Genomic DNA, 25,153 nt, shown 5'->3' on the forward strand with positions numbered 1-25,153 from the left:
CAAATCTCGGACTTCCGTCCGTGTTCGGCGAGAACTTGGGCAACTTGTTCTTTTGATGCATCATGTTGTTCACCGGCCATTTTGTAAGACAAAGATAAAGAAATGCGAATTGTGAAGTGGAAACGAGAAATGAATACGAGTCGAATTCACAAAATATAGCGAGAAACCAAGAATTTTGAACGTCTTTTTGCAAATTGAGAAGTAGGTATGTAAACCTCTCAACCAAAACTACATATTTATAGTGTTTTGAGGCCAAAAACTACAAAAAAAAAAACGGCTATATAACATCTCTCTAACGGCTATATAACAGATAGATTTTTTGAATTTGAGGGCCGGTCCTTAACTGGTCAGATAACCGGTCCCGGTCCTGTCGATCCCGGTCCCACAAAACCGACAAAAGACTCAACCGGTCGTAACCGGCGGTCCCATATACGGTCCTCAACGGTCCCGGTCCGGTCCTCCGGCGGTTCCAAGCCGGTTTGGCCATCACTAGCCCAACCTGAGAAAGCTTAATTGGGCCAATTTCGCGTTTAAAAAAAACCCGATCTGAAAATCCTCTTATTTCTCATAGAGAAACGGGCTCAAAAGACCAGGCCAGGACCCAAGCCGAATTAAGCTTAGGCCTTGTGCATTTCTGTTTGTTATTTGGTACCCGGTAATAACTCATTTCATTGCATCAAACCAGATACCATTAAAGATTCCCATTTTCATTCCCTTCTGGACCGGAAAATGCACCATCTATGCAGTTACAAATATACTTCGATGCAGATGCAGGTCGGATTTGACATAAACGGTTGTGAGCTACATCTATTCTTTTTCGAGATTTTCATCTCGTACTCATGAACAACACACCCGACACGAGATGGAAAAAAATATAAATCATGTAAACTAAATTCAACATTATGATAGGCAATGGACTAGCAATAGGAAGAGTTGAGATGGGGGTAAAAATGGGAAGCAACAATTGAACCAAACGCTTGATGTTTTTCCCTTCACTGCAGTATCTGACTACCATAATCGGAGTTGAACCGTTCATAACGAGGAGCATGTAGATGAGCAGAAGGCCTCGTGTTCTTTAATGCTGTTTGAACGTCTTCGGGTTTGATTGGACCCACCTTTGGCAGCTCTGCAAATAAGTTATCCACATAAGTATATAATAAACACAACCACCACGTCATAGATGATTCAAAATAAGTTTGGTGCAACACAACTTGGGTAATTGCTAACCAAGTAGGAGTGCGGTTTGAGTAAGCGCTGACAGAAATAGTTGTTTACCAAAGGTTCTTAGTATGTGATTACTGATAAATAACAATTTGAGTAAGCACCGTATGGCTCGGTTAGCGACATAGCACCTTGGTCAGTCAGAAGTGTAGGTAAACATCTTTTACCGCATAAGAGGTTCTTACACGATAAAAAGACAATCAGCACTAAGGGACTGTTTACCAAATGCATACTGGGTAAGCGCTTACCAAATATCAATTATCTTACCAAATGAGCATGGCAAGGACCGAGAATCTTACCCGGTAAGTGAGGGAGAAGACTCTTTAACTTTTGGTAACAGCCCTTATGTTAAGTTGTTAACAACACCAAAGACTCTTCGGTTTTGCAAAGGTTTGGGAGAGAAACCTACTCTTTGAGAAGAGGTGGATTATGCGACTTTATGGCTCCAAATATCACCCATTGATGATGATAACTAGAGTGAATAGCAAATCAACGGATGCAGCGGTTCAATCAAGGACCATCATGCTGCTAAGGCACTTTTGATAGAAAGCAACATCTCATAAAAGATAATAACGCTTTAGAAGATAAGATGTACACAAACCCGGTATATCCCAGACATTATCAAATCTAATCTAATCAAACCAAACCAAACCAAACCAAACCAATATATTTTACTGCTAAATATTATTTATCTCATACAACTTGCATATTATGATGAGCTTTTTAACAAAAAACACATTACAAGATGGATAACCATATTCAGCCTTCTTAGTCCTAAGAATATTCATATTTATCTTCGATCATAGAATAACAATGAGGAATATAGACTAAGGCACAAAACAGCAATACTATAAATTATATACCTTCCGACCCAAAATACATGTCCACATATATCCGAAAATAAGACTAGTACACATTCAAAAGTAGGTGTCTACTTTCCAATTCTATCCTTAATTATGAGCTGGAGAAATTCGTTCGTAAACTCCTTGTTATGAAGGGTAAAGTTGTCATTTACTCCCTCCGTTCCAAAATAAGTGTCCACGTTTCCAATTATGTTTGTCCCAAACAAATGTCAATTTTCAAACACAAATAACTAAGCCTCCAAATCTATCCTTAATTAATGCACAAATATCTAAGATTTGATGAGATAGATGAATCAATTAGGTTACCTAAAAAGTGTAATAATTATGGCATGCCTAAAACTGTGTGCCAATTTAATTGTAGACAATTATCTTGGGACAGAGGGAGTAACAATTAAGAAGTGCTATAATTACACATTTTTTAAAATTGTGCCTTTTCTCATTGTGGGCATTTATTTTGAGACGGAGGCAGAAGTAGTACTTACAAGAAACTTGAGGTAAGCTGCCCACATTATACATCTTACGTATCTTTTGTTCCCAACTAAATAACATAATGAATTTATGATTTCCATCCCAAATGACAACAGAAATAGGAAAAAGAAAAACAACCTGCAGAATGTAAGTAGAAATGTTACACGAAACGTACCATCATCAGGCAACATATCATGTTCTTCCAGAATAGCCATTACACGTCTCAGAGGTTGCATAGCAGCCTCTTTGCATAGCAACCGTATATCAGAACCTGAATAACCTTCTGTCTTTTCCACCAACAAATCATACGGAAGTGTCTCCTCTTCAGGTACTGTAGGCAATAACTCCTCAAACATGGCTTTCCTTGCTTCAGGCTCTGGAAGAGGTACAAGGATCTTGCATAATAATTTAAGAAGCACTAAAGAAGATATGATCTGGACTTCTATTCACATGCTAAATTCAGAATATCATAAATCAGATGGACTAATCCTACAATTTATAGGCTAAAGAACATTCGAATTTACTTCAAGAAGAAAAAATAGAGAAACAGCAACTGTAATTAGGCAATGGTTTTGTTCATCTCCATTGTAGACATGTGGATGCACCACTGAAGAGGACTTGTAGCATAAAGTTGCACTAGAAGAGGTAGGGGAAAGCAAAAATCAAGAGAAATTGGAATGGAATGAAAAAATGTGTGTGTGTATATATATATATATATAGAGAGAGAGAGAGAGAGAGAGAGAGGTTCATGGGAAAACCCCCAAAAAAACCGAGGAACACCCGGATAAACCATTCATCTGGACGGTATGCACAAGTACATACAAGTAATTGAAGTTGTTTCTTGGTTTTTATGCACTAGTGCATGTTACGCACAGGTGCACACCGGACAAATTGCTTACAAATTACTTGTATGCACATGTGCATACCGTCCAGATAAACGGTTACCAGGGTGTTCCTCCTCACTTTTTCATTTTTTTTGCGGTTTTCCCTTAAACATGACCCTATGTGTGTGTGTGTCTGAAGATTAAGAGAATAAAGAAAATGTATGGAATGATACAACAGAGTCTTGATTGCTTTACATGCTTCAAAATTTCTGATATGCTTCCTATTTAGCTTATAAAAACTAATTCCGGGTAAAAGGATTTTTGGGTTTGCTGTATGATTGTTACGTATTTATTGAATAATATAAAATCTATCAATTATCTATGCATATCAATAGCAACAATGACATTGGCCATGCACTAGTGAAAAGCTTTGACTTCATTTCATTGTAATTAAGCAGCAGAAAGCATTTATAAAGATTCCATGAATATGAAAATGAAATAGTCTTTGGCAAGGATACTCTCTTCTCAAGACGCCTGAGCATGGCAGCATCAAGTTCCCAAGGGAGGTTTGTAGCTGCCAATACAAAAACGAGCTCATCCGTTTTTGTCAGACCATCCATCTGTAATCAAACCAAAAGCAATAAGAATGAAGTAAATGAAGATCAAACTAACTTTAGCCAGTCTCATAGAAGCCACATAAATATTAACAATTATATGATACATATGTATCAGATCGATCTGTGAACATGTAATTACAGAAAATAACTAAATAGATCAAATAAAGAACTAACTCATAGCAATTGTTCATCTTCCTATAGTTGTGATGGTTCTATAATGATGTGAATAGTTATAACAAAAGCCAACACAAGCATGCATATTATTTACCATATAATATTAAACTCCAATTTAAGAAAACAAAAATAACACACATATCTAAGTTCATAATGTGTACTAGGTGGACATTCAAGATGGTCTTCTAATAGTAGGTTAGTTGGTATCTAAAGGCAGTTGCAGTTGAGGGAAACAAATTTCACCTGGATAAGTAACTCTGTTTTCAGACGCCTACTTGATTCATGCTCACTTCGTGATTCACCACGTTGACTAATGATTGCATCAATCTCATCCAGAAATATAGTTGACGGTGCATGATGTCTTGCGAGCTCAAATAACACCTTCACTAACTTCTCGGAGTCACCTGTTATTGCATATATGTTTAGAGACAAAAGTGTGGCATGACATAGGATATTAAGAGCATACCCATCAAGATAAAATATCAAATTGTATAGTATCTTTATCCAATTTCTAAGATAACATCTATGCTTTATGTTTATCCATATATTTAGAATCTACAAAGTGAGCTCAAGTATGACAGGAAAATACTATAGGCAAGATGCACATAAAAATTCAAATAATGTCTTTCAAGCCAATTCAAGTTTACCCTGTTGATGTTCGAGTGTAAAGAAAGTAAGCCTACAATCAGGCCTGAAATATATTAACTTATTACTTACACAAACAATGAGCCCAAGCCAAACTCATTAGCTCATGGCAGGCTCAGCTTGAAGACCAGCCAGACAGGCAAACAGGTTGGATCTTTTAAGTGTTAACTCATCTGAGTTCAAACTCCATCCCTACTTAGGAGACAAACTAAAAGTCAGGCTGACAGAGAAAAGTTAACACGATGCCTTTATGTAACTTTCTAACAGAAACCCCGAAAAAAGTGTTCAGCTTAAAAAGTTGTGTTCCTCTATACTCTCCTTCTCATGTTCATGACCAGACTTATCTCAGAACTCCAATGATTTAGAGTATCCCATTATTCACGTATATCACTGGCATGGTAATACAACGACTATGTGGTTTTACTTGATTGCATTAACATTGGCATCCTAACACAGCACTCCAGATCAAACTTGTAATCTTAGATATATAAGTTATGACATAAACCGTTTCATTCGCAGATAAGCGTATTCCGTTCAAGATCAGAAAATAATATTCTTTGCAATATTATCCAATCAAAGGTACTCTATTACAACACCACACTTAAGATATAACTGATTCCTATATTTTCCAAACTTCAAGAATATGGGTTTCAAATAAGATAATACTTGTACCTTAAGTTTTTAAATAAGCTTTCTTAAAGTTCTGCTAAACATAACTGTAGTTACTCCCACTTCCTAGTATGCCCTCCACTTGATAAGGCTGATTAACGTACATCAACAATTCTTTTAGTAGTCTGGACTGTAAAATTTACTCACTTGGTCTATGTTGATTGGTTGTGAGGCAGCCTTGTTGATCCATGTATGGATCCAGTAACATTTTTTAGTAGTTTGGACTGTTAAAGTTAGTACTTGTGTTTCAATTCTTTTAGTAGTCTTGAGTATTAAAGTTAACCACTTGGTCCGTGATGATTTGGTTGTGAGGCAGCCTTGTGGATCCACGTCAGGGCTCCATCAAGATTTTTTCAAATACTATTATTATTGTTGGTTTCCGCCTTCTTTAATGAAGGTACCAGGTAAGTACATGTTTGTTTGTTGACCTCTTCTGAGGATCTTCTGGTATTTGATTCTGAGATCTAGCATGCAGTAATTCTTATCTTGGTATCTGTGTATTCTTGGTTTTTGACTCTTTCCCTTGTATTAGCTTGTCTCAGGTATATTATTTTTGCTTAGGTCTTCAGAGATGGCGCATGACAGCCTGCGTAATCTTGGAGTTGGTGCCTAGTTCTCGGTTGTTTGCTGGTTTTCTCTGCTGCCTCTGCCAACCAGTGGCATCATTATATGATCTGACATACTTGGTTTAGGATCCATTTGTTAGTTTCTTTCTGTTGCTAGTCGTTTCAGCAACATCAATTCGGCCCAGACTGGTTCAAGATTTTGGATGGTGGCAGTTTTTTACAGGCTGTATATGACCAGATTTGCTTAGCATTAGCTGAACATCTTTCGTGTCTTCGCTTGGTTAGTTTAATGCACTTGGTTTGCTGCTTTATTTTTCACATTTTTCATGTGGTTAGTCTCCCATGCCTTTTGTTTTATCAAATGATTGATAGAAATGGTGGTTTACTACTGTGCACCATCATTCACAGAAAACAGCATGATGATTTGACTAAGAATTCTAAAAAGTCAATTGAACTTGAATGGCAATCTGTTGATAGTGACATTCTGTATTCTTCAGGCAGAACAAAAACAGGATAAAATCCTTATAGCTATGGCATGTCAAACGCTTTGTGGGATCATATGTCAGCTACTTATTCCAGCTTTACGAGTATGCCACATGCATATTCAGTTTCTTAAGCTAGCCTTGCTGCCCTCAGGGTGATCATCCCATGCATGAGTACCGCATGCATTTGCAACAAGTTATGGATGAGTTAGAGTACGCTCCCTTGAGTCCCGACCTTAGGTTCTTAAGCAGTTCTGAGATAAATTGCAAGTGTAAACTTCTTTTGGGGGTTTATATTTGCTCATTTTTTAATATGTTATTGGACTCGTCGAAACTACACAATTTAGTCGGCATAGTCACTTCATCATGAGATGTTCACCAACTTGCGACCACCTACTAGTGTGCACTCTTCTTTGTTGCTTTCACTTGTCAGAGAGAACATTCTAGGGAGGCTCTGTTAGGATCCGCTAAGTACACAGATGGGACTGGACTGGACCGGTGAGGGTGAGGAGGTGGGTGAAAGAATTCTTGTAGGTTTTTAGGGTTTCAATTTGACATGGGTAGTTTAGCAATTGACCAATATTGTCCAATCTCACAGATTTTTGTTCCACCTATATTGGTGGGACAAAAAAATGCAGTTTGTTGCCTGCCTTGCATGCCACCACCAGACCTTATTCCATCCCAATGAGGAACACATATTACAATGTACAAGAACTGTTAATAGCGACATACCGCGCCATTTGCTGACAATGGATGATGCTGAAATGTTGAAAAACGTAGTATTGCACTCGGTTGCAACAGCCTTTGCAAGCATTGTCTGGAGAACCAAAGATATATATTCAGTTCAAAGAGAAGCAGAGTAGAAAGAAACACTGTATTAACATTTTCTAGAACAGATGTAACTTTAGGAAAGCCAGCTAATCAAATCTACATAATAGGCCGCAGAGTACCACAGTTTCTATTTCAAGTATTCCGCACAATTAAAAAATACAAGCAACTTCAGTTGCTTCTTCTGTCTTTTTCCAAATATAGACAGGTGGTATAATTATTAAGTATCATGGTAATAGCAAGGATTAGGAATACATATGTGTAGCTACTGTTATCTTATGAGAATATCATCTCGTCTGATACATCTTTGTTGCTCAAAACAAATGGGCAAAGACCGACTACCACTAGGAGTGGGCAAAACCCGGTCCAGACTGATAAAAACCAAATTACTGGACCAAGACCAGAAGAAACCGGACCAGAACCGGCCAGGTTCCGTTTGGTTTTCGGTTCTAGATTTTTCTTAAAACCAGCTCTCGGTTCAAGATTTTAAACTTGAAACAGCGTTGTTAGGTTTATATTTTTCAAAAAAATAGAACAAAGTCAACAAACCCACGTATGCATTCAGTTCACAGTTCGGTTTGGCGCAAAATCGATTTAAATTGGTTCAGTTTTCAATGCCATTATTTTTCAGTTTTGGTCCGGTTCTGTCGGATTCCAACCCAATGCACACTCCTAACTACCCCCACCACCAGAAAAGGCACAAAATAATCTGTCATCAGCAGGCCTGTCCATGAAGCCATTCTTTAATAACAAGCAACAATCGAGAAGGTAGCAAACATCCAACAAATTTGGTGGGATTTGTACAATGAAAAAACACATGTTTGAAATGTCTAGTAAGATCCAAGAATGAAGGTCTGGTATGATAACATAGGTATAAAGAACACCCGTTTAAGCACAAATATCACACATTAAGATAAACTAGCAAAGACAAAAAAGAACAAGTTAAATAGCATCATAATGCTTAAACAGAAAACAGAAAAAGGGGTGCAAGATGCAAACCTTTCCGGTTCCTGGAGGACCAAACAAGAGGATTCCTTTCCATGGGGATAAAAGACCAGTGAAGTACCTGCAAATGGACCAGTTGTCATGCATCCAATGACTATTCAGGTTTCATGCTTATCAATGCTCTGTCTAATGGTTCTAAAGGGAGACCAAAGAGAAAGCAGTTATAAAAGTGGAAGCTTGAATCCTAGATTCATAAGAGGTCAAACAACTCTAATATCCAAAAAGGACAACCAAAAATAAGCTCAAAAAATAATATTGGAATAATAGGAACATCAATGAAGCCTCCGAAAATTCCATGTGTCATACAAATGAATGATTTATATGCCAAACATATATACAATGAAACATCCTGCCTTCCAGTATCCTTCCCCACTCCCATCACCGACCAAAACAAATAACAAAGAGAATAGATGAAAAATCCATACAACAATCAAGCTACGAGTGAGTAACTTCACTTTGTCTATTATTCTTAGAAAAGCCATAGAACGCTGATTTTTTAATTAATAAACTAAGACTTTGGCACTTGGACAAGTTCTTTCTTTTCAACCTGTAGAACATAATCTGACCTATTCACTAGTAATACTTACTTGGGATATTTGATTGGCATAACAACTGCTTCTTTAAGCAGGCGTTTTGCATTCTCTAACCCCTTTATGCTCTCCCACTTCACATCTGGACTACCACGAATAATATCCCTGCATATGCAACAGATATTAGACAATTCATGTGTATTTGGAACAAATAAACTAAGTTAAACTTACCTAAATTAGTAAAAATAAGAGCACCAAGATCCGAGTCTATCATTACCTACTTAAACTCTCTGCCAAAGTTCGCATTTCTGCTGATTCAAAAGCAGGAAGCAGAGACTTTCTTCTGCATAAACAACACGTCAAACATCAAAATTCAATGGTATTCCAAATTATATGCTATACTTCATTTGGTTCTTTAGCCACATAGGGAGTCAAGTCTTTCATTGTTTTTTATGCATAAGGAACAGTCCCTCCATCTGAATATAGACATACATTTTACGAATGTCATATGGTTTAAAAATGATTCCCAAAATATGCCATCAAGAATCTTCCATGATTAATTTGTCTCAATGACCCGACAACCATTCAAAGGGTATCCCCTTTTCATCTAGTGTCATGTCTTTAATTCATGAAGCATACCACATAGTGCACAATTAACCTCTCAAGTTATACTCACAATGGCCATTCTCATACTACATGTAGCTCACGGGTATATACGGAGATAGTGTCTCAAGCTAATCACGGTGGCCACTCTCTAGCAATTTATGTGGGTTCGCATAGTAAGTGGGACCATTAAGCATATTGTATAGAATAATTATCATATAAATACTGAGTACAACTATTCCCTTCAAAGCTTCTATTTCACATTTCTTCATTTTCAAACTAAAAAATTTCTAGTCGCAAGTTTGGGGATTTGACTAACACAGGACAGTAAGATGGGTGGAACTTTAATTAGTGCATGGCATGATTGTTCTACTATATAGGCGGTTCACAAGCCCTAAATAAAATACATTTACGCTCTTCCATTGAAATTCATACCATCAGTGTTCTGATTATCTAATACAAAATCAACAAGTTATCAATTGCATGTACTATCAGAGCATCAGAGCATGTTTTCACTATCGGTGTAGAAGTAGTATAGGAAAAGCAAAGTGAGTAGAAAAAGAGAACATACGGTTTCTCAGCATCCGATGATGTAACTCCATTTGGGGTTGAATTCTCTCTTGCCTGAATAAAACAAAATATTAATACAAACACCAAACAAGTCATCCACTTTAGAAACAAAATTTCAGAAACTAGTACTTATTGTTCTTTTTTAAAAGCATTGATGCTTCCCTTGCTAAAACCAACTTTTCTTTTAGGAAGAGTCAAAGGCCAATAATACAGATCTGGGATACCTGTCTGTACTGTTCATATATTGACAATTCAGATGTGCTGTTTGGGTGCCCACTTCCATTTGAGGTTGCAATCGATGAGTTTCCGTTGCTCGAAGCTTGACCATTAGTCTGTTGACCATTTGCAGCAGCATCTTTTGGAACGACTTCCTTTTTCCTCCCAAACTTAATATCATAAAACATCTTAAAATCCTAGATATAGAACAAACAAGATTATAGTAACATAGTCACCTTATGTTACCTGTCTTTCAGAGATCCAACCAAAAATAAACTGCAAATAGCATGACTTACATTTTAAGATTTGTTTTCCTAAAGAAGCACTCTATTAACAATACCAAAAGCTTATAGTTAACAATCTCTTTTGAAGTCTAGTGATTAGCATCATCCGAGTGTTTATTCAGTAAATACTCAACTTCTAACAGTCCAATTCATAAACAAACAAACCTAAACCCTAAGAAGATTCACAAATTTTACAAATTTGCTTCGTCAAAGAGACAATGTTGAATTGAATAATCTCTCAGTTCTCAACCCTAGTCACATAATGACCAATCATTGTTCTATGGCTATGCATGATCCGTAACGAGAATCATATACTAATTATAGCATTTTTACTTGCAAATTCGTTGCCACTTCCACTTTTCCTAAGATTGTAAATCCATACCTAGCAGCTAAAATGCTGTTGTGATTACTTCCAAACGTATCCGATTTGACTAAATTCGATAACCAACAAGTAATTCAACGTGACAATGGATTTTAAAAAACCAACCACAAAACAAAATACACAGATTTCAGTTACCTGGAAGGACCAACGAGTGACGGAAGGTTCATCCGCCATTGTTGTTTGTGACACAAAGAAAACTTGAAAAGAAAGATCTGAAGACGATCCTTTGTGTAGCTGTTGTATGTTCCAGTGGTTAACTAAATTCGATTTTCATGGAATAAAGAAATGGGGGAAGAGTTGTCGAGTACAAGCAGTAGATACTTGGCGAGCTGTGGAGTAAATAAATAAACAAATGCAAAGGGATCTTTTGATCACATCACATGTGGGGAATCAATGGTGCCAGATCCCATTTCTAACAAGGGAATTCTTCGGCCAAATGAACATCTCCATTTTTGGGTGATGTAGACACTGACGGTGCGGTTGGTATGGAGGCTACATGGATAGGACGGGACAAAAAATTGTCCCATAGCATGTCATGCAAAAAAAAAAAAATATGGAATAAGTTGAGACTATTTTTAATTTTAATAGGATAAATCTTGATATTTTTTGTTTCAGTAAAAAAGGTAAAATAATATGGAACTGAAATTAATATGACAATATTTTGGTTGATTTGTTGTCATTTTACAATTATTATATGATATAAAATAACATTGTACTACATTTAGGGGTAATATGGTCATTTTAATAGTTTTGTTCTATCATGTTCTAGTCGTACCAAACATAGGACAGACAATTAGTCTTGTCCTGTCCTGTCCCGTACCATCCCGTCCCGTCCAGCCTGCGTACCAAACACTACCTGATTTATCATTTTATTGTTTTGGTAACATCAAATCCGGTATGATATTTGGCATAAAAGTTTCTATAAAAACATCATAAATTCAACCTATTTTTAATGTCAGTTAAAAAGTTCTGTTAAATGAGAGACATTTTTGACCTTGTATTCATTTTTTATCTTTTACTCCATCAAAAATATCGTTACCAAACTCATAAAATCGATTTTGATTGAATAGAAAATTATATATATATATATATATATATATATATATTATATATAGGTTGGTTATTATACAACCCTTGACATTTGTGCAACCAATACAACTCAATCTCAACCGTCCATTTCATTTGATTAATACGTGATTTCATAGAAGTTTTGATTGTTTCCTAATATAAAGTATTGATCATAATTAATGAAACATATTCATCTTTCATAAATATTCAAATCATAATAAATGAACTCTCATCATTTCCATAAATATCTCAATTTATTATATTGCATTAGTTGTACAAATGCGACGGGTTGTATTTGAAACAAACTATATATATATATATATATATGTGTGTGTGTGTGTGTGTGTGTGTATATAGATAGATAGATAGATAAAAGGACGAGAATGCCCCTTGTTTAACAAAAAAATTTAACAGGTAGAGATCAAATCCGAACATTTTTGCAAACCACGATAATTATCTTGTAATTTCAAAATTGTAGGACAAAAAGTGTTATTCTCGACAAACTATAAGGACCAAATTTGTAGTTTACTCAATGATAAATCTATTTCATTGAGTAAAATTAAATCTTACATAAAAATGTAAGAGCATCTTTAACAGATTCTCTAAAATAAAGAAAACAAAGGTCATATTCTCTGCATTACTCCAATAGATTCTTTATATCATTTTTTTTAAATATAACAAACATGAAGAAAAAAACTAACTAAAACTTGATTGAGTAGAGATAAATGATTTTTGAGTAAATTACAAATTGCATCCCTGTGGTTATATGAAAATTATGGATTGGGTCCTCCAAACGAATTAATTATAGACATGGTCACCATGCTTTTACTTTTGTGATGGATTAAGCCCCTTGACCTAACTCTATTAACCTTAGCTCTATTCGATGAGGGGTATACCTGTCATTTTACCATTTAAACTTAAAAAAATATCATACAAGTTTGGTTCCAATGTAAATAAGTGTATATAGCAGCAAGTGTATTCATCAATGAAAAAAAATCTATAGTCTCTTCCCCATTCTCCTGCCACCACCATCTCTTGCATCCATTCCTTGTCGGCCACCACCATCTCCATCAAAAATAAATCATGAGATGGATCCTCTTCATCATGACTGCAAGCCACCATCGACTTGCAAAAGCATCTGGTTTTGCTTTTGCATCTACACACAACACAACAGCAGCCACCTGCTAAAGGACCGAGAAACTTGAACGCTAAGAAGATGGATGTTATGGGTTTTGCTTCAATCATCTATTTGGGTTTTATTGTTTTATTCAACAATCCATATAGGTTTTTTCATTTTCACCGTTGATGCTTTCCGATAAAGTCCGTAAAAGCTTATCATTTGAATCATCCAGAACTTGAATGAAGATCATGTCATTGTGGTTTATTGAAAACATAAACATATACATTTTGGAAGCAATATGTAGCATACTCTGTCGTGCATAAACAGAGATCGAACCCCATGATGCTAAGAGCCCAACCTACTGTTTGTAATACTGAAACGTGAATCTAATTTGTTGGTTTTCGCCTCGTTTGTACCATAAGAGATGAAGTTGCTAGTCTCGTTGTGAAGAAAACCAGTATCCACACTTCTCTTATACCTTAGATCACCTTTTATTCATTCAGTTTAAAGATAAAACTTTTACTTTGGGGGCAATGTTAGTATGTTACACTTATAGTTTTCAACAGGTCTGGTCTTCTAATTGCATCATAGTATGTAATTTTGAGGTATCCATTTGTGGTTGTATCCTTTTTTCAAGAATCTGATAGGGCTTTGATGATATAAAGGCAGTGTCGTTCCTGAGGTTTTTGATGTCCTGTGCAAAGATGCTAAAAAATGCCCCTATTCCTATTTTTAAGCAAATGAAATAACGAAAGTTACGATTTTACTAAAGGGTTTGGAACCTAGTCAAGCGAGACAACTCAATCCTATGCCGAATTTTATTAATTAAAATGAAAAATACAAAAGGGACATAAAAAATAAACCCCAAATTACAAAATATAAACATATCACCTAAAATGATGTCTTGGTGCACTTCTTGAAGCAAAAATATCAATTACTTTTTCATATTCAACATTCACTAAAAATTTACTTTCAATATTCAAAATTGCTAACCCATTTAACATTTTTTGACTCATGGTAGACCGCAAATATAACTTCAATAACTTTAGCTTTGAAAAACTTTTTTCAGCAAATGCTACCGTGACAGGTACAATCAGCAAAATCCTATATGCAAGAAACACAGATGGAAACATATCCATCTTCTTTGCAAACTCCAAAATCTCAATTGATGTCCACGGCTTTCCTCCTTTATATGCTTCCGATGATAACATTTTCTGCAAAATTTGCAATTCCATAAATAAATATTTCCTATCAATATCACAAGCATCACCATTTGGTAATGCAACTTCAAGATTCATCATCATTTAAATAAACCAACCTTGACCCCTCAAAGAAGAAACCAAAAATCAATTCAAAAGTTTTCATTTGCTCAAATCTAGTCTTCAATTGAGATAGAGCCATATCAACCAAAACTAGAAAATAATCAGTTATAAATGTTTCTTGAGCAAATTGTTGTTCTCTTTTCGTATTTGGAATCTCATCAAACTGTTTTTTTTTTCTAAAATAAGAACGTTTTATATGAAACTCAGGCTCAATTCCAATTTCATTTTCAATATGTTTAGCTTCAACAATGACATAAGTAAGTCCAGTCTCCCTATATTTCTCAAAATAACAAACCAATACATTTAAATTATTGATCGTAACATCATGTAGCAAATCTTTAGATTGTAATTTTCCGCTAACCAAATTGATTCTATATAAAGTTTCATGCCAAATAGTCAAACTGACAATAAATTCAAAACTTGAAAGTTCATCATTTACCAAAAATTCAACATCTTCACATAATTTTCCATCATCGCTAACTTGAGATAACTTCAACAAACTGACAATAAATTTAAGCCACATACATTAAAAGTTTACCCATCATTTGTATTTATTTTGACATTTTACAATTAGGGGACAGGGGAAAAGGCTTACAAAATATATGCTTAAAAAAGTAAAAGTGCATAAATATACTTGGTACATACCATTTTAGGCAGAAGTATACCATTTCTATGCTTAGTGAGATGCTATTAAGTAAGACCAACTTTCAGGCAGTGTGGTTAATTTTATTAGACCTCTGTATGCACTGTTCACACCCCAAGCCACAAACAAACCAACTAATACTAATGACAAGAGCATGAACAAACAATGAAGAAATAGCTCTGTTGACAGGAGCATGACAAAACATGTACAAAGAGACTAAAACATATTTGGTGCTGTGTTTTAGAATCTCAAAGCAAAAATAAGCAAACAACTAAAGGGTACAGTGTTGGGACAGGGGGATATGACAGCAGTAGTAGGCACATAGGGTATATGACAACAGCAGCATAGTAGAGGACTTTATGTATGTAACAGGGTTGTTTGGTTGGTTTTTAGGAAAGAGTCATATTTCAAATTTTAACATCAATATAAATTTGATGTATACCAACAGTCCAAGAATGGAACCTGACCCTGATACAAGCATTTCTACAGCAAAACCAATAACTGATACATGCATCTTGATAAAACTCTAGTAGGAAATGTATTCTTACCTCTCAGTTTAGAGCTAAATCCACAAGCTGTCAAATGCTTCGTAAGTATGTATACCAATAGTCCAAGAATGGAACCAGATCTTGACACAAGTATTCCCACAAAAATAAATGATACAAACATCCTGATAAAAACTCTAGTAAAGACTGATACAAGCATCTTGTTAAAACTCTAGTAAAGACTGATACAATCATCTTGATCATTCCCACAACATGATTAGAATTTAGATGGATGAAATTATTTGTAGAATTTTGGGTAATATGAAGCAAAAGCATGATTAAGTGGTTGTAATCAACAATATGTGTTGTTCAGTTCACTTTTGAAGCACCCTAGCATATGAAATCCTAGCAAAGCTTTGTTTTAATAATACAACAAAAATTCACAATAAAAATCCATCCCCAACCAAGGTAGCACCCTAATACTCTTAGGATGCGTTTGGTTCGCTAAATGATTTCTGAATGAATGAAATCTGTTAAAGGAATTGGAATGAAATGTTATCAGGTTTGACCAAGTGTTTGGTTGATAGGAATGAAATGTAATTTGTCTAATGAATTAAAATCTGCCTGTTTGGTTTACAACAAAATCAGAATGAAATTATGAAAAAGGACAAAAATACTCTTTCTTTGATATTTTTTTAAAATTATTTTTTTTTAATTACAAAAAAACCCTTCTCCTTTCATTTAACAGCTCACACCCAACCTCATAAATTTGTTTCTGTGTTTCTTCTTTTTCTTCTTTTTCTCTGTGTTTTTGTTTCATCGGCGACCTAGAATCAGAAAAATAATCCAGGTCTACTGCTTGCCTCTGTCCAAATGATCCAGGTCTACTGCTTGTCTCTGGCAAAATGGCAGGTATCTTGATTCAGATCTACTACTCGCCTCCTCGTCTCATCTCACTCTCTGTTGTTCTATGACCAAACCCAAAACCTGCACAACCTAAACCCCTTTTACCCTCACCGGCGTCCCCCCGTCTCCAAAACTTCTCACCGGCCAAAACCCTTCTACCTTCATCTAGGTTCTAACCTGTTCACAAACTTGGATTTCTTTTCCGTCGATGTTTTGGGTTCACCATTGTTGTAACAGAATCTTGGATTTTGAAAATAGGTTTTGGTTCAGAATATGAATAGAGCTTGATTTGGGTTTGATTTTGGAGTTTGCGTTTACATTGGGTTTGATTTTGGTGTTTGATTTTGAATCAAGAGTTTGGAGGGCGAGCATCATAAGCAGTAATTGATCAGTTTTAGGAATGGATTTCAATTCTTGATGAGGGTATTTTTGTTATTTACATATTTTTTTGATGGAATGGATTTCAATTTCATCAGTTTTAGGGAGGAATAGTGAAATCCTCAAACGAGGGAATGTTTGGAATTCAATTTCATTCCATGGTAACCAAACATTGGAATGAATTTGGTCAACGGAATTGACCATTCCAATTCCATCAGATTCCGACAAACCAAAGGCCCCCTTACTTTCTTTAAATTAAATTAAATTAAATTAATATATATATATATATATATATATGAAGTTTTGGAACAATGAGAGATGAAAACTGCAAGAAAACCGAGGTCTGTTCTTACTCATTGTGAATGATTTAAGGTTTCTTGGCCTAAAACACTAAAGAGATGAAAACTGCAAGAAAACCAAGGTCTGTTCTTACTCATTGTGAATGATTTAAGGTTTCTTGGCCTAAAACACTAAAGAGATGGTTTAATATCAAGAGTGAAGCTGAAGATCTCCATGATGATGATTTCAGTTATGGAGGTGATTTTTTGGTTGTAACAATGATTGAATCAATGTGGGTGTGGGTATGTCTTATGATAAGACATAAAGACTTAAGCACAGGAATTTGAGGTAATTTCATGAACATGTATCATGGAACTGTTTTTGGGTGTGTTTTTTACAACTAGATGTTCTTTCTCTCTCTCTCTCTCTCTCTCTCTCTCTCTTTGAGTGTGTTTTTTCACTGCCATCAAGCATCTGCAGGTTTGATAGTGTGTGTTTTTGCTGCTCAACCACCAATTAGTTTGTTGTAAATATAAGTACTTAAATCAACAGTAGGAACAAGAATGAACTTATCAAAGCATATACCAAAGCATTGTTGATTAACTGTTTTTGGTGTTTCTTTTTTCAAATAGTAAAAGAGCAAAATAAGGGATCTGAATGGTTCTGCATCAATATATATATATATATGGATACAACTAGCTTTATTTTTGTCTTCTTTAAGCTAGATGCTCATTGATCAATATTCCAATCTACTGAGCATCCTGCCCAATTAGTTTGCTATAAATATAAGTATGTAAACCAACAGTAGGAACAATAATGAACCAGTAGGAACATGTTTAGAACACATACAATTTAGAACAAGAATGAACCAAAATAAACAGTAAGAACTTGTTTAGAACAAGAATGAAACACGAGTGTAAGGTCCGATTTTCCATGTAAATCAAGAACATGTTTTAGAACAAAAATGAACCAAAGATTCCAGAAAATGGATAGAGAATGCACACAACAGGAAGAGAAAGAGAATTCAGAAAGCAAGATTATTAGGAAGAATGTCAATACCTCAGAGAAATTGCTAGGGTTTTGAAGAAGTTGTGGAGAAATCAAAACCTCCAAAGTCCGGCTATATGCAGCGATGAAGTCTTCTTGGGAACCGCCAATTTGTGCAAGGTTTGCAGCAATTGAAGAAAGCATATGGCTGACCTTACTGATTTGGTTTTGGCACAGGAAGATTCATAAAAGAGAAGAAAAATAGAGAAAGGAATCTTGACCTTACTCAAACTGTTTTGGCGGGGAAGGAACTTTCCTGGAAAAGGAAGATAAGAGAAAAAGAAGGTCTAAACATTTGCAACTCAATGCATAAAAAGTTGTATCACATGCATGATGAGTTGTAATTAAGAGTTTTTTTTAAATCTTGCATAAAATGGTTGTAATCTGTGGTTAAAGACTTGTACTTAAGACTTTGTCTTAAATGCTTATTAATGTAGTATAGATATATATTTTTTGATTGAAAATAAAATATATTTTTTTTCTTTAATTGGTTAAAAAAGAAATTTGTTAAAAACTGTTTTCCATGATCAGTCAGTAGTCCTAATGACATGTTTGTTAGCAAATTAAGAGCATCTACAATGAAAGTTCTTGTTGAGGTTCATCTTAGGGTTTTTATAAAAATCTCTATTATAAGATATAGGTTCTTGTTCAGTCACAGATTCTTACTCAAATTCTTGTATACATTCCTTTTCTGTTATTCTATTATTTATTATTTTTGTTATTTCTTAACCATTTTATTTTATTTGCAAATAAATTTATAAACATCTAAATAAAAATTGATAAAAATTAATTATTTTAAAATAATAATTTTAATTTTATTTTATTTTTCGATTCTTCTAAATTTTTATATGTATTAACAAGTTTATTTAATCACCTTATTATATTATCATGTTCAGATTACTTTTTATATGCTATTAAATTTATATTTACAAGTTTAATTTAAAATAATATTAATTAGTTTTTGTATTAATACTTTTAAACTCAAAATAGTAGAAAAAAGAAATTTAATAAATTATATTTAAATTTAATAATCCATAAATGAAATTATATCTTCTTAAAAAATGAAAATGAAGGTTTTTATGGGGTGAAGATATATGCATCCCTCCCTATTGGTAAAATGCACTCTTTCTATCTCTTAGGTCAAAGTCAACTAATAAAAAAATTCATTAATTTTTTTAAAAAAATTATGTTTTATAAACTTATATTTTATAACTTTTCTCAACATTGTTTTCTAATTTTATGTTTTATAATAAATTTTTGCCAACTAACTATTTCTAAATTAATTCAAATAACCATAAAATTATTTTTACCTTTTATGATTGTATTGTTAACGTTTTTAATTAATTAATAATTTATATATGTATTTCTCTAAATAAATATTTAAAGCTACAAAGATAAAAATAATTTAATACAAAAAAGATCATCAAAATAAGTTAATTGATAAATCAACAAATTCAGTAGTACAATTACTAGATAACAGTTGTTCGTACTTATTTATTCGGGTCATGTACGGAGTAGCCCACGCGGTTGCGCAATCATATTTGAAACGAAACCAATGTGACACGATAGAAGACATCGAGTGCCCTTCTGCCAAAGATATTTTGACGTAATGACTACCGTTAACGTACCCAATTGTAAAAACAACATTTACATACCCTTCAAACAAAGATATTTTGAGAATTTTTTTAAAAAATTTTGAGACTATTTAATGTTATTAGTAGGTCTTTTTTGACTTTTTTTAATAGGTGAGGGTGTAAATAATAATTTTTTATAAGAATTTTAGTTATGGAGTTTTTAGGTTTTTATTTTATTGAAGTGATTAAAGAAAATATGACAATTGAGAGTTCCCATCATTATTGATGTTTTACGAGCTGTTTGTTTGGCTTATGGTTACATTAAGAGTCAACCTCTTAATCGGTAAGAGGTCAAGGTTGTTTGGGAAAAAAATGGCTCTGAATGGTTACATTTTCCCCTTTTAACCATTTTGCATCTAAGGGTTCAATAAACCATTCAGACTTCTCTTTTTCCATCTTTGCCCTCTCTCCCAACGTTCCTCACACATCGCTCACAGCCCCTCCCCCACCCTACGATCGCCAGTCTTCAAATCTCTCCCCCCACACATGGTCGCCGGTCTTCAAATCGCTCCCCCCACCCTACGATCGTCGGTCTTCTTCTTCCAGGTCTCACGTCGCCTTTTTCCAGTAGGCCTGTTGTCGCCGCCGCTCGTCGCCACCTCTCGTCGCCGCCTCACGTCGCCGTCTCCGGTCGCCTTCCACAGCCTCCTTACTGCTGCGTCCTCTCCTTATTGCTGGTATGTGTTTTCGATAAGCCTAGGGTTTGGTTTAGGGAATTTAGCATTTTTCTTTGGAAATTGATGGTGTTTATTGCTTATTTCATGTTTGTAACAATGTTAATGATGATTGGATTACCGACATTTTGTAATTTCTTGAGGATTTGATACTGATATGAAGAAACAACATCTTTTCTATATATCCATTTAGAATTGATTGTATTTCTTGAGAGTTAAAATGATAATTTGTTGTCATTCAGAGAACAATTACCAAACAACCTTGTTTCATTCAACACTTAACCATTCTGATCTTCTTAATCATTCTAACCTCTTAACTATTCTGAACTAAATCATTCAGCAACTGTCAAACAAGCCCTTAACGAATTTAATGAAATTTAAAGCCTATTTAGTCTATCATAAATGACCGTTTAATAATATTTTGATGATGTAAAAGATTAATAGCTTGTACGGAAAAAAATGACACAATAATCCATGTTGTGTTTTTATCTTCAAAACCAACCAAACTGCCGCTAAAATTATCTGAGCATATACAGAAAATTCTAATTCAATGGCGTCCACAGTCACCGTCGCCGGTAAACTCACGGTGGTCTCGTTTGGTCTGAATGCCGTTTCTTGCTCCAAAACCTATCTCCACAACTTCTCAATTCCCATCCTCTGCCACAAACTTCGCCCTAATTTTTCGGTATCGACGTACATCTACTTTCACATTTTGTTTCGTTTCCGGGAGCCTGAAGTGAAGAATTTGCACAATGATCATGTCTACTTTTGGGATTACTTCAATTCAATGCTCGTCATGGCAACTGGTGGCATGGATTGGCTAAATCTGATTTTGTTTATCTGTGATTGATATGATAACCTAGTTTCTGCCAAACTTTAAGGGTTTTTATATAGATTCTTACTGGTATTTGGTATATTTGTTGTTTCTGTTGGTTTAGGCTGCAAAATTTATTAGAATGCGTATGTCAAAGATAACTGAATACAGGCATTAAAAAACTTAATAGCAACATTACCTCTGGTTGATTGATAACGATAAGCCCAATCTTGAGTTCCTGAAAGCAGGAGTATCACACAAATTACAACTGTGGATTTGTTTCGACCAATTTCTTGAACTCAACAACCAATACAGCTCCTGTTTGTTTCTAAATCGAACCGATTATATGAATTCTCTTGTCTTTAACAACCCTTTCAAGGCCATTCTATATAGGTTTATCTGCTGCTATTACATGTCATGATAGATTGATTTGATTTGCAGTTGTTTATTTTGTCCTAGTGTCAATTAGAGGGTTGAGGTTGGGATTTTGATTGGTAATGGTTTTGCATTTACATGATCAACTTATACACCACATAAGTAACTTGAAAACACTCAGATCAGTTAATTCTTTGAGAGACTTCAAGCAACTGAAGTTATATGTATGCTGTAGAACCTCTGCCCTTCTGGACTTCTGGTGTCATTTCTTGATCAACAACATGGTGGGAAGCCATGACTTGATTGAAAATTGGTTTCAAATGCGCCCATGATCGTTTTGCCCTCTATTTTAACACATTAATCCATAGCAATTACTTAACTTGCTTCTTTTAAAAGCATGCATGAGGCATCTAAGTATGTAGTTGACCTGAGGGAGAGTTATATACTTACTATATATATTTATGCATACATACAGGTACAACGATAGAAGGTATTATACGGGCGACAAGTATCAGTCAACAAATAAAGTAAGTTGGAAATAAAAACTTGTATAATTTTTACATACTTGATGATATCATTGATTTTGGATGCATCCGTGGGTACATAACTACATGCTATTTTTGTCGGTTTTGGTGTATATATAGACAAATATGTATGTATGTATGCATGTGTATATCTATGTATGCATATGCTATACTGACTACAGACTACTCCTTGCTCCCTAGCTTGTATAAGTAGGCAGATAGTTCCTCTTTAAATCGCCAACAAACCACCAACATGGTGAAGCTACCACAATTCAAAAACGATCCCGTCGTAAAATCATGCACCACCAAGTTAAACAAAAACCATTTTACAGGTATCCCAGTAATTGACCTCTCGCGTCCTCACGACGCTAAGAACCTCATCGTTGATGCCTGCCAAATTTACGGCTTCTTTAAGGTCGTCAATCATGGCGTGCCGCCATTGCTGGTGGCGGAACTAGAAAACGAAGCCCTTGGGTTCTTCAACATGAGCCCGTCCGAGAAAAACAAGTATTGTCCTCCAAATCCTTTAGGGTATGGTAGCAACAAAATTGGACCAAATGGAGACATTGGGGGTCTCGAATATCTTCTCCTCGCTTCCAATAATTTCCCAACGAACTCCAAAATCTTCTCGTAAGATTTATTTTCTTCGTAAAATTGGATCAAAGTGTCTATACTTTCATCACTTGAAAATAATCAATTTGTATATTTATGAAGGTTGCTAGCAAAAAGGTATGTGGAAGAAGTAAGAAAATTGGGGTGTGAAATACTGGAGTTGATGGCAGAGGGACTGAAGATAGAGCCAAGGAGTGTTTTAAGCAGGATGTTAAGCGATGAGAAGGCCGACACTGTCTTCAGGCTCAACCACTATCCACCGGACCTGGACACGGACCCGGAAGGTCGGGGCAGGAATCAAATCGGTTTTGGAGAACATACGGACCCACACCTTATATCAATTGCAAGATCTAACACCACATCAGGGTTCCAAATCTGTCTGGCTGATGGAACATGGGTTGCAGTCCCACCTGATGACTCCTCCTTCTTCGTCAACGTTGATGATTTATTGCAGGTAATTTTGTAGTGATTCTATAAATGGAAAGATTTCTATTTGTGTATTTAAAGAGAATTTAATTTTACTTGATATTTTTATTTTTAACGGCTTTAAATACAAATTCTTTAAAAATATATAAGTTAATATTGTTTACATGTCTCTTGAATCATTTTTTAATTGCAAAGAATAACAACCAAGAAATAAAATTGTTTACATATCTTGTGTCTTCGGTTATTTTTTTTATTACTATTTTGGTTAAACCAAATAACACGTTGATATTATTTTATTTATTTTACTTCTATACGAATTGGTTTGAGTTTATTACCCCTTGGATATTCTAGAATATAGGATCACTCAGGGCACAAAGCTAAAAAGATGGGGGGCATGAGGGAAAGAGGGAGAAAGTTTTAGGGCGAAATTTTAGATTTTTAGTAAGATTTTGATTTCACTGGGGTCTTTTCCCACTCGAAAAGGGGCATGCCCCCAAGGTAGAGAGAGAGAAAGTTTTAGGGTGAAATTTTAGATTTTTCTTAAGATTTTGATTTCATTGGGGGTCTATTCCCACTCGAAAAGGGGGCATGCCCCCAAGGTAAAAAAGGGAGAAAGTTTTAGGGTGAAATTTTAAAATTTTCAGATTTTGATTTTACTTGGGGGTCTTTTCCCACTCGAAAAGGGGCATGCCTCCAATAAATATTTGCTGTATATGAATATTAGAAAAAAGTTGGGTCTTCTTTATCTTTAACCCTTGTTTTAATAGTAGTTTTTTTTTAAATTTATATTCATTATTTGATGAAAAACAATGATTTTGACAAACAAGATTGTTGATTTTGGTGAAGGTGATGACAAATGGAAGGTTTAGAAGTGTAAGGCATAGAGTGGTTGCAGACAGGTTGAAGTCAAGGGTTTCGATGATATACTTCGGAGGTCCACCATTAATGGAGAAGATCTCACCGTTGGATTCACTAATGGAGCCTGGCGAAGAAAGCTTGTACGATGAGTTCACCTGGTTTGAGTATAAATCATGTACATACAAGACTAGGTTGGCTGATGATAGACTCTCTTTCTTTTACAAACCTCTCCATACTTAGATTTCATCTGTTGTTAAAAGTCAACTCATCCAACGCTTTTTGTTTATCAAGAGCTTGAATTTAATAATTACGAGATCAAAGCTTACGCTTACAATTTATGTAATGCATGCGTTCTTTTTGGATTGCTCGCTACGGATGTTGATATATGCATACTTATTTATATCAAAATCAGGTGAAATTATGTTCGAAAATGTAAAAGGTAATGGAACATTAAAAATGTAAAAAGTAATTAAGCAATGATGATAATGTATGTGAAGATGAAATTAGTAAATAAGTGCTCATTTAGATACCATTTACCAAATGCTTACCCATAAAGCACTTACCGGAGTTCACCTGGCTTACCCGTTGAGCATGACAACGATCGAAAAATCTTACTCGGTAAGATGTATAACAAAGACCAAAAATCTCACCTGATAAGTAAAAGAGAAAAATCTTATATGATAAGCACTTATTAGGTAAAATATACTTACCAACATTCCAAGATCACATCGAAAATTGCTCGCGTCTTTGATTTAACATCACATGTGTATCATATATATGTGATGGAATAATACTTTCACATGTGATATAGTAAAATGGTGTTCTCGCGTTCTCGTAAAATAAATGTGTTCTCGTTTGAACCCTTCCCTATATATATATATATATATATATATAGAGAGAGAGAGAGAGAGAGAGAGAGATAATTATTGCACCTTATATTTTACTTAAATGACCAAACACTCTATCTTTTTAGGTAATTTCACATTATCATTAAACTTATTAATTATTAAAAAAACATAGTTTTGGAGCTAGTTTATTAGT

General features: G+C 34.8%; 2 protein-coding genes across 3 annotated transcripts; one reads left to right on the top strand and one right to left on the bottom strand.

The window, feature by feature from the left end:
- Positions 1-878: 878 nt before the first annotated feature.
- LOC112526570 (katanin p60 ATPase-containing subunit A-like 2) lies at positions 879-11,377 on the bottom strand. 2 transcript variants are annotated; one of them, XM_025136911.1, is made up of 11 exons: positions 11,083-11,377; positions 10,290-10,478; positions 10,067-10,119; positions 9,170-9,235; positions 8,950-9,057; positions 8,357-8,423; positions 7,262-7,346; positions 4,411-4,571; positions 3,895-3,996; positions 2,728-2,947; positions 879-1,126 (listed from the first exon to the last, which is right to left on the bottom strand). In XM_025136911.1, exons 1-11 carry the CDS (start codon positions 11,119-11,121, stop codon positions 993-995), a joined length of 1,224 nt encoding a protein of 407 aa, XP_024992679.1. In that variant the 5' UTR covers positions 11,122-11,377; the 3' UTR covers positions 879-992. The 2 variants fall into 2 exon arrangements, with proteins under 2 accessions (XP_024992679.1, XP_024992680.1); XM_025136912.1 differs by having other exon boundaries at positions 10,290-10,451; positions 11,083-11,290.
- Positions 11,378-22,469: 11,092 nt separating this feature from the next.
- LOC112526759 (gibberellin 2-beta-dioxygenase) lies at positions 22,470-24,413 on the top strand. Its single transcript, XM_025137174.1, has 3 exons — positions 22,470-22,846; positions 22,931-23,282; positions 24,101-24,413. Exons 1-3 carry the CDS (start codon positions 22,470-22,472, stop codon positions 24,350-24,352), a joined length of 981 nt encoding a protein of 326 aa, XP_024992942.1. The 3' UTR covers positions 24,353-24,413.
- Positions 24,414-25,153: the final 740 nt, after the last annotated feature.

The sequence above is a fragment of the Cynara cardunculus genome, assembly GCF_001531365.2.
Source record: "Cynara cardunculus var. scolymus isolate 2C chromosome LG 14, CcrdV1, whole genome shotgun sequence".
NCBI classification, from domain to species: domain Eukaryota; kingdom Viridiplantae; phylum Streptophyta; class Magnoliopsida; order Asterales; family Asteraceae; genus Cynara; species Cynara cardunculus.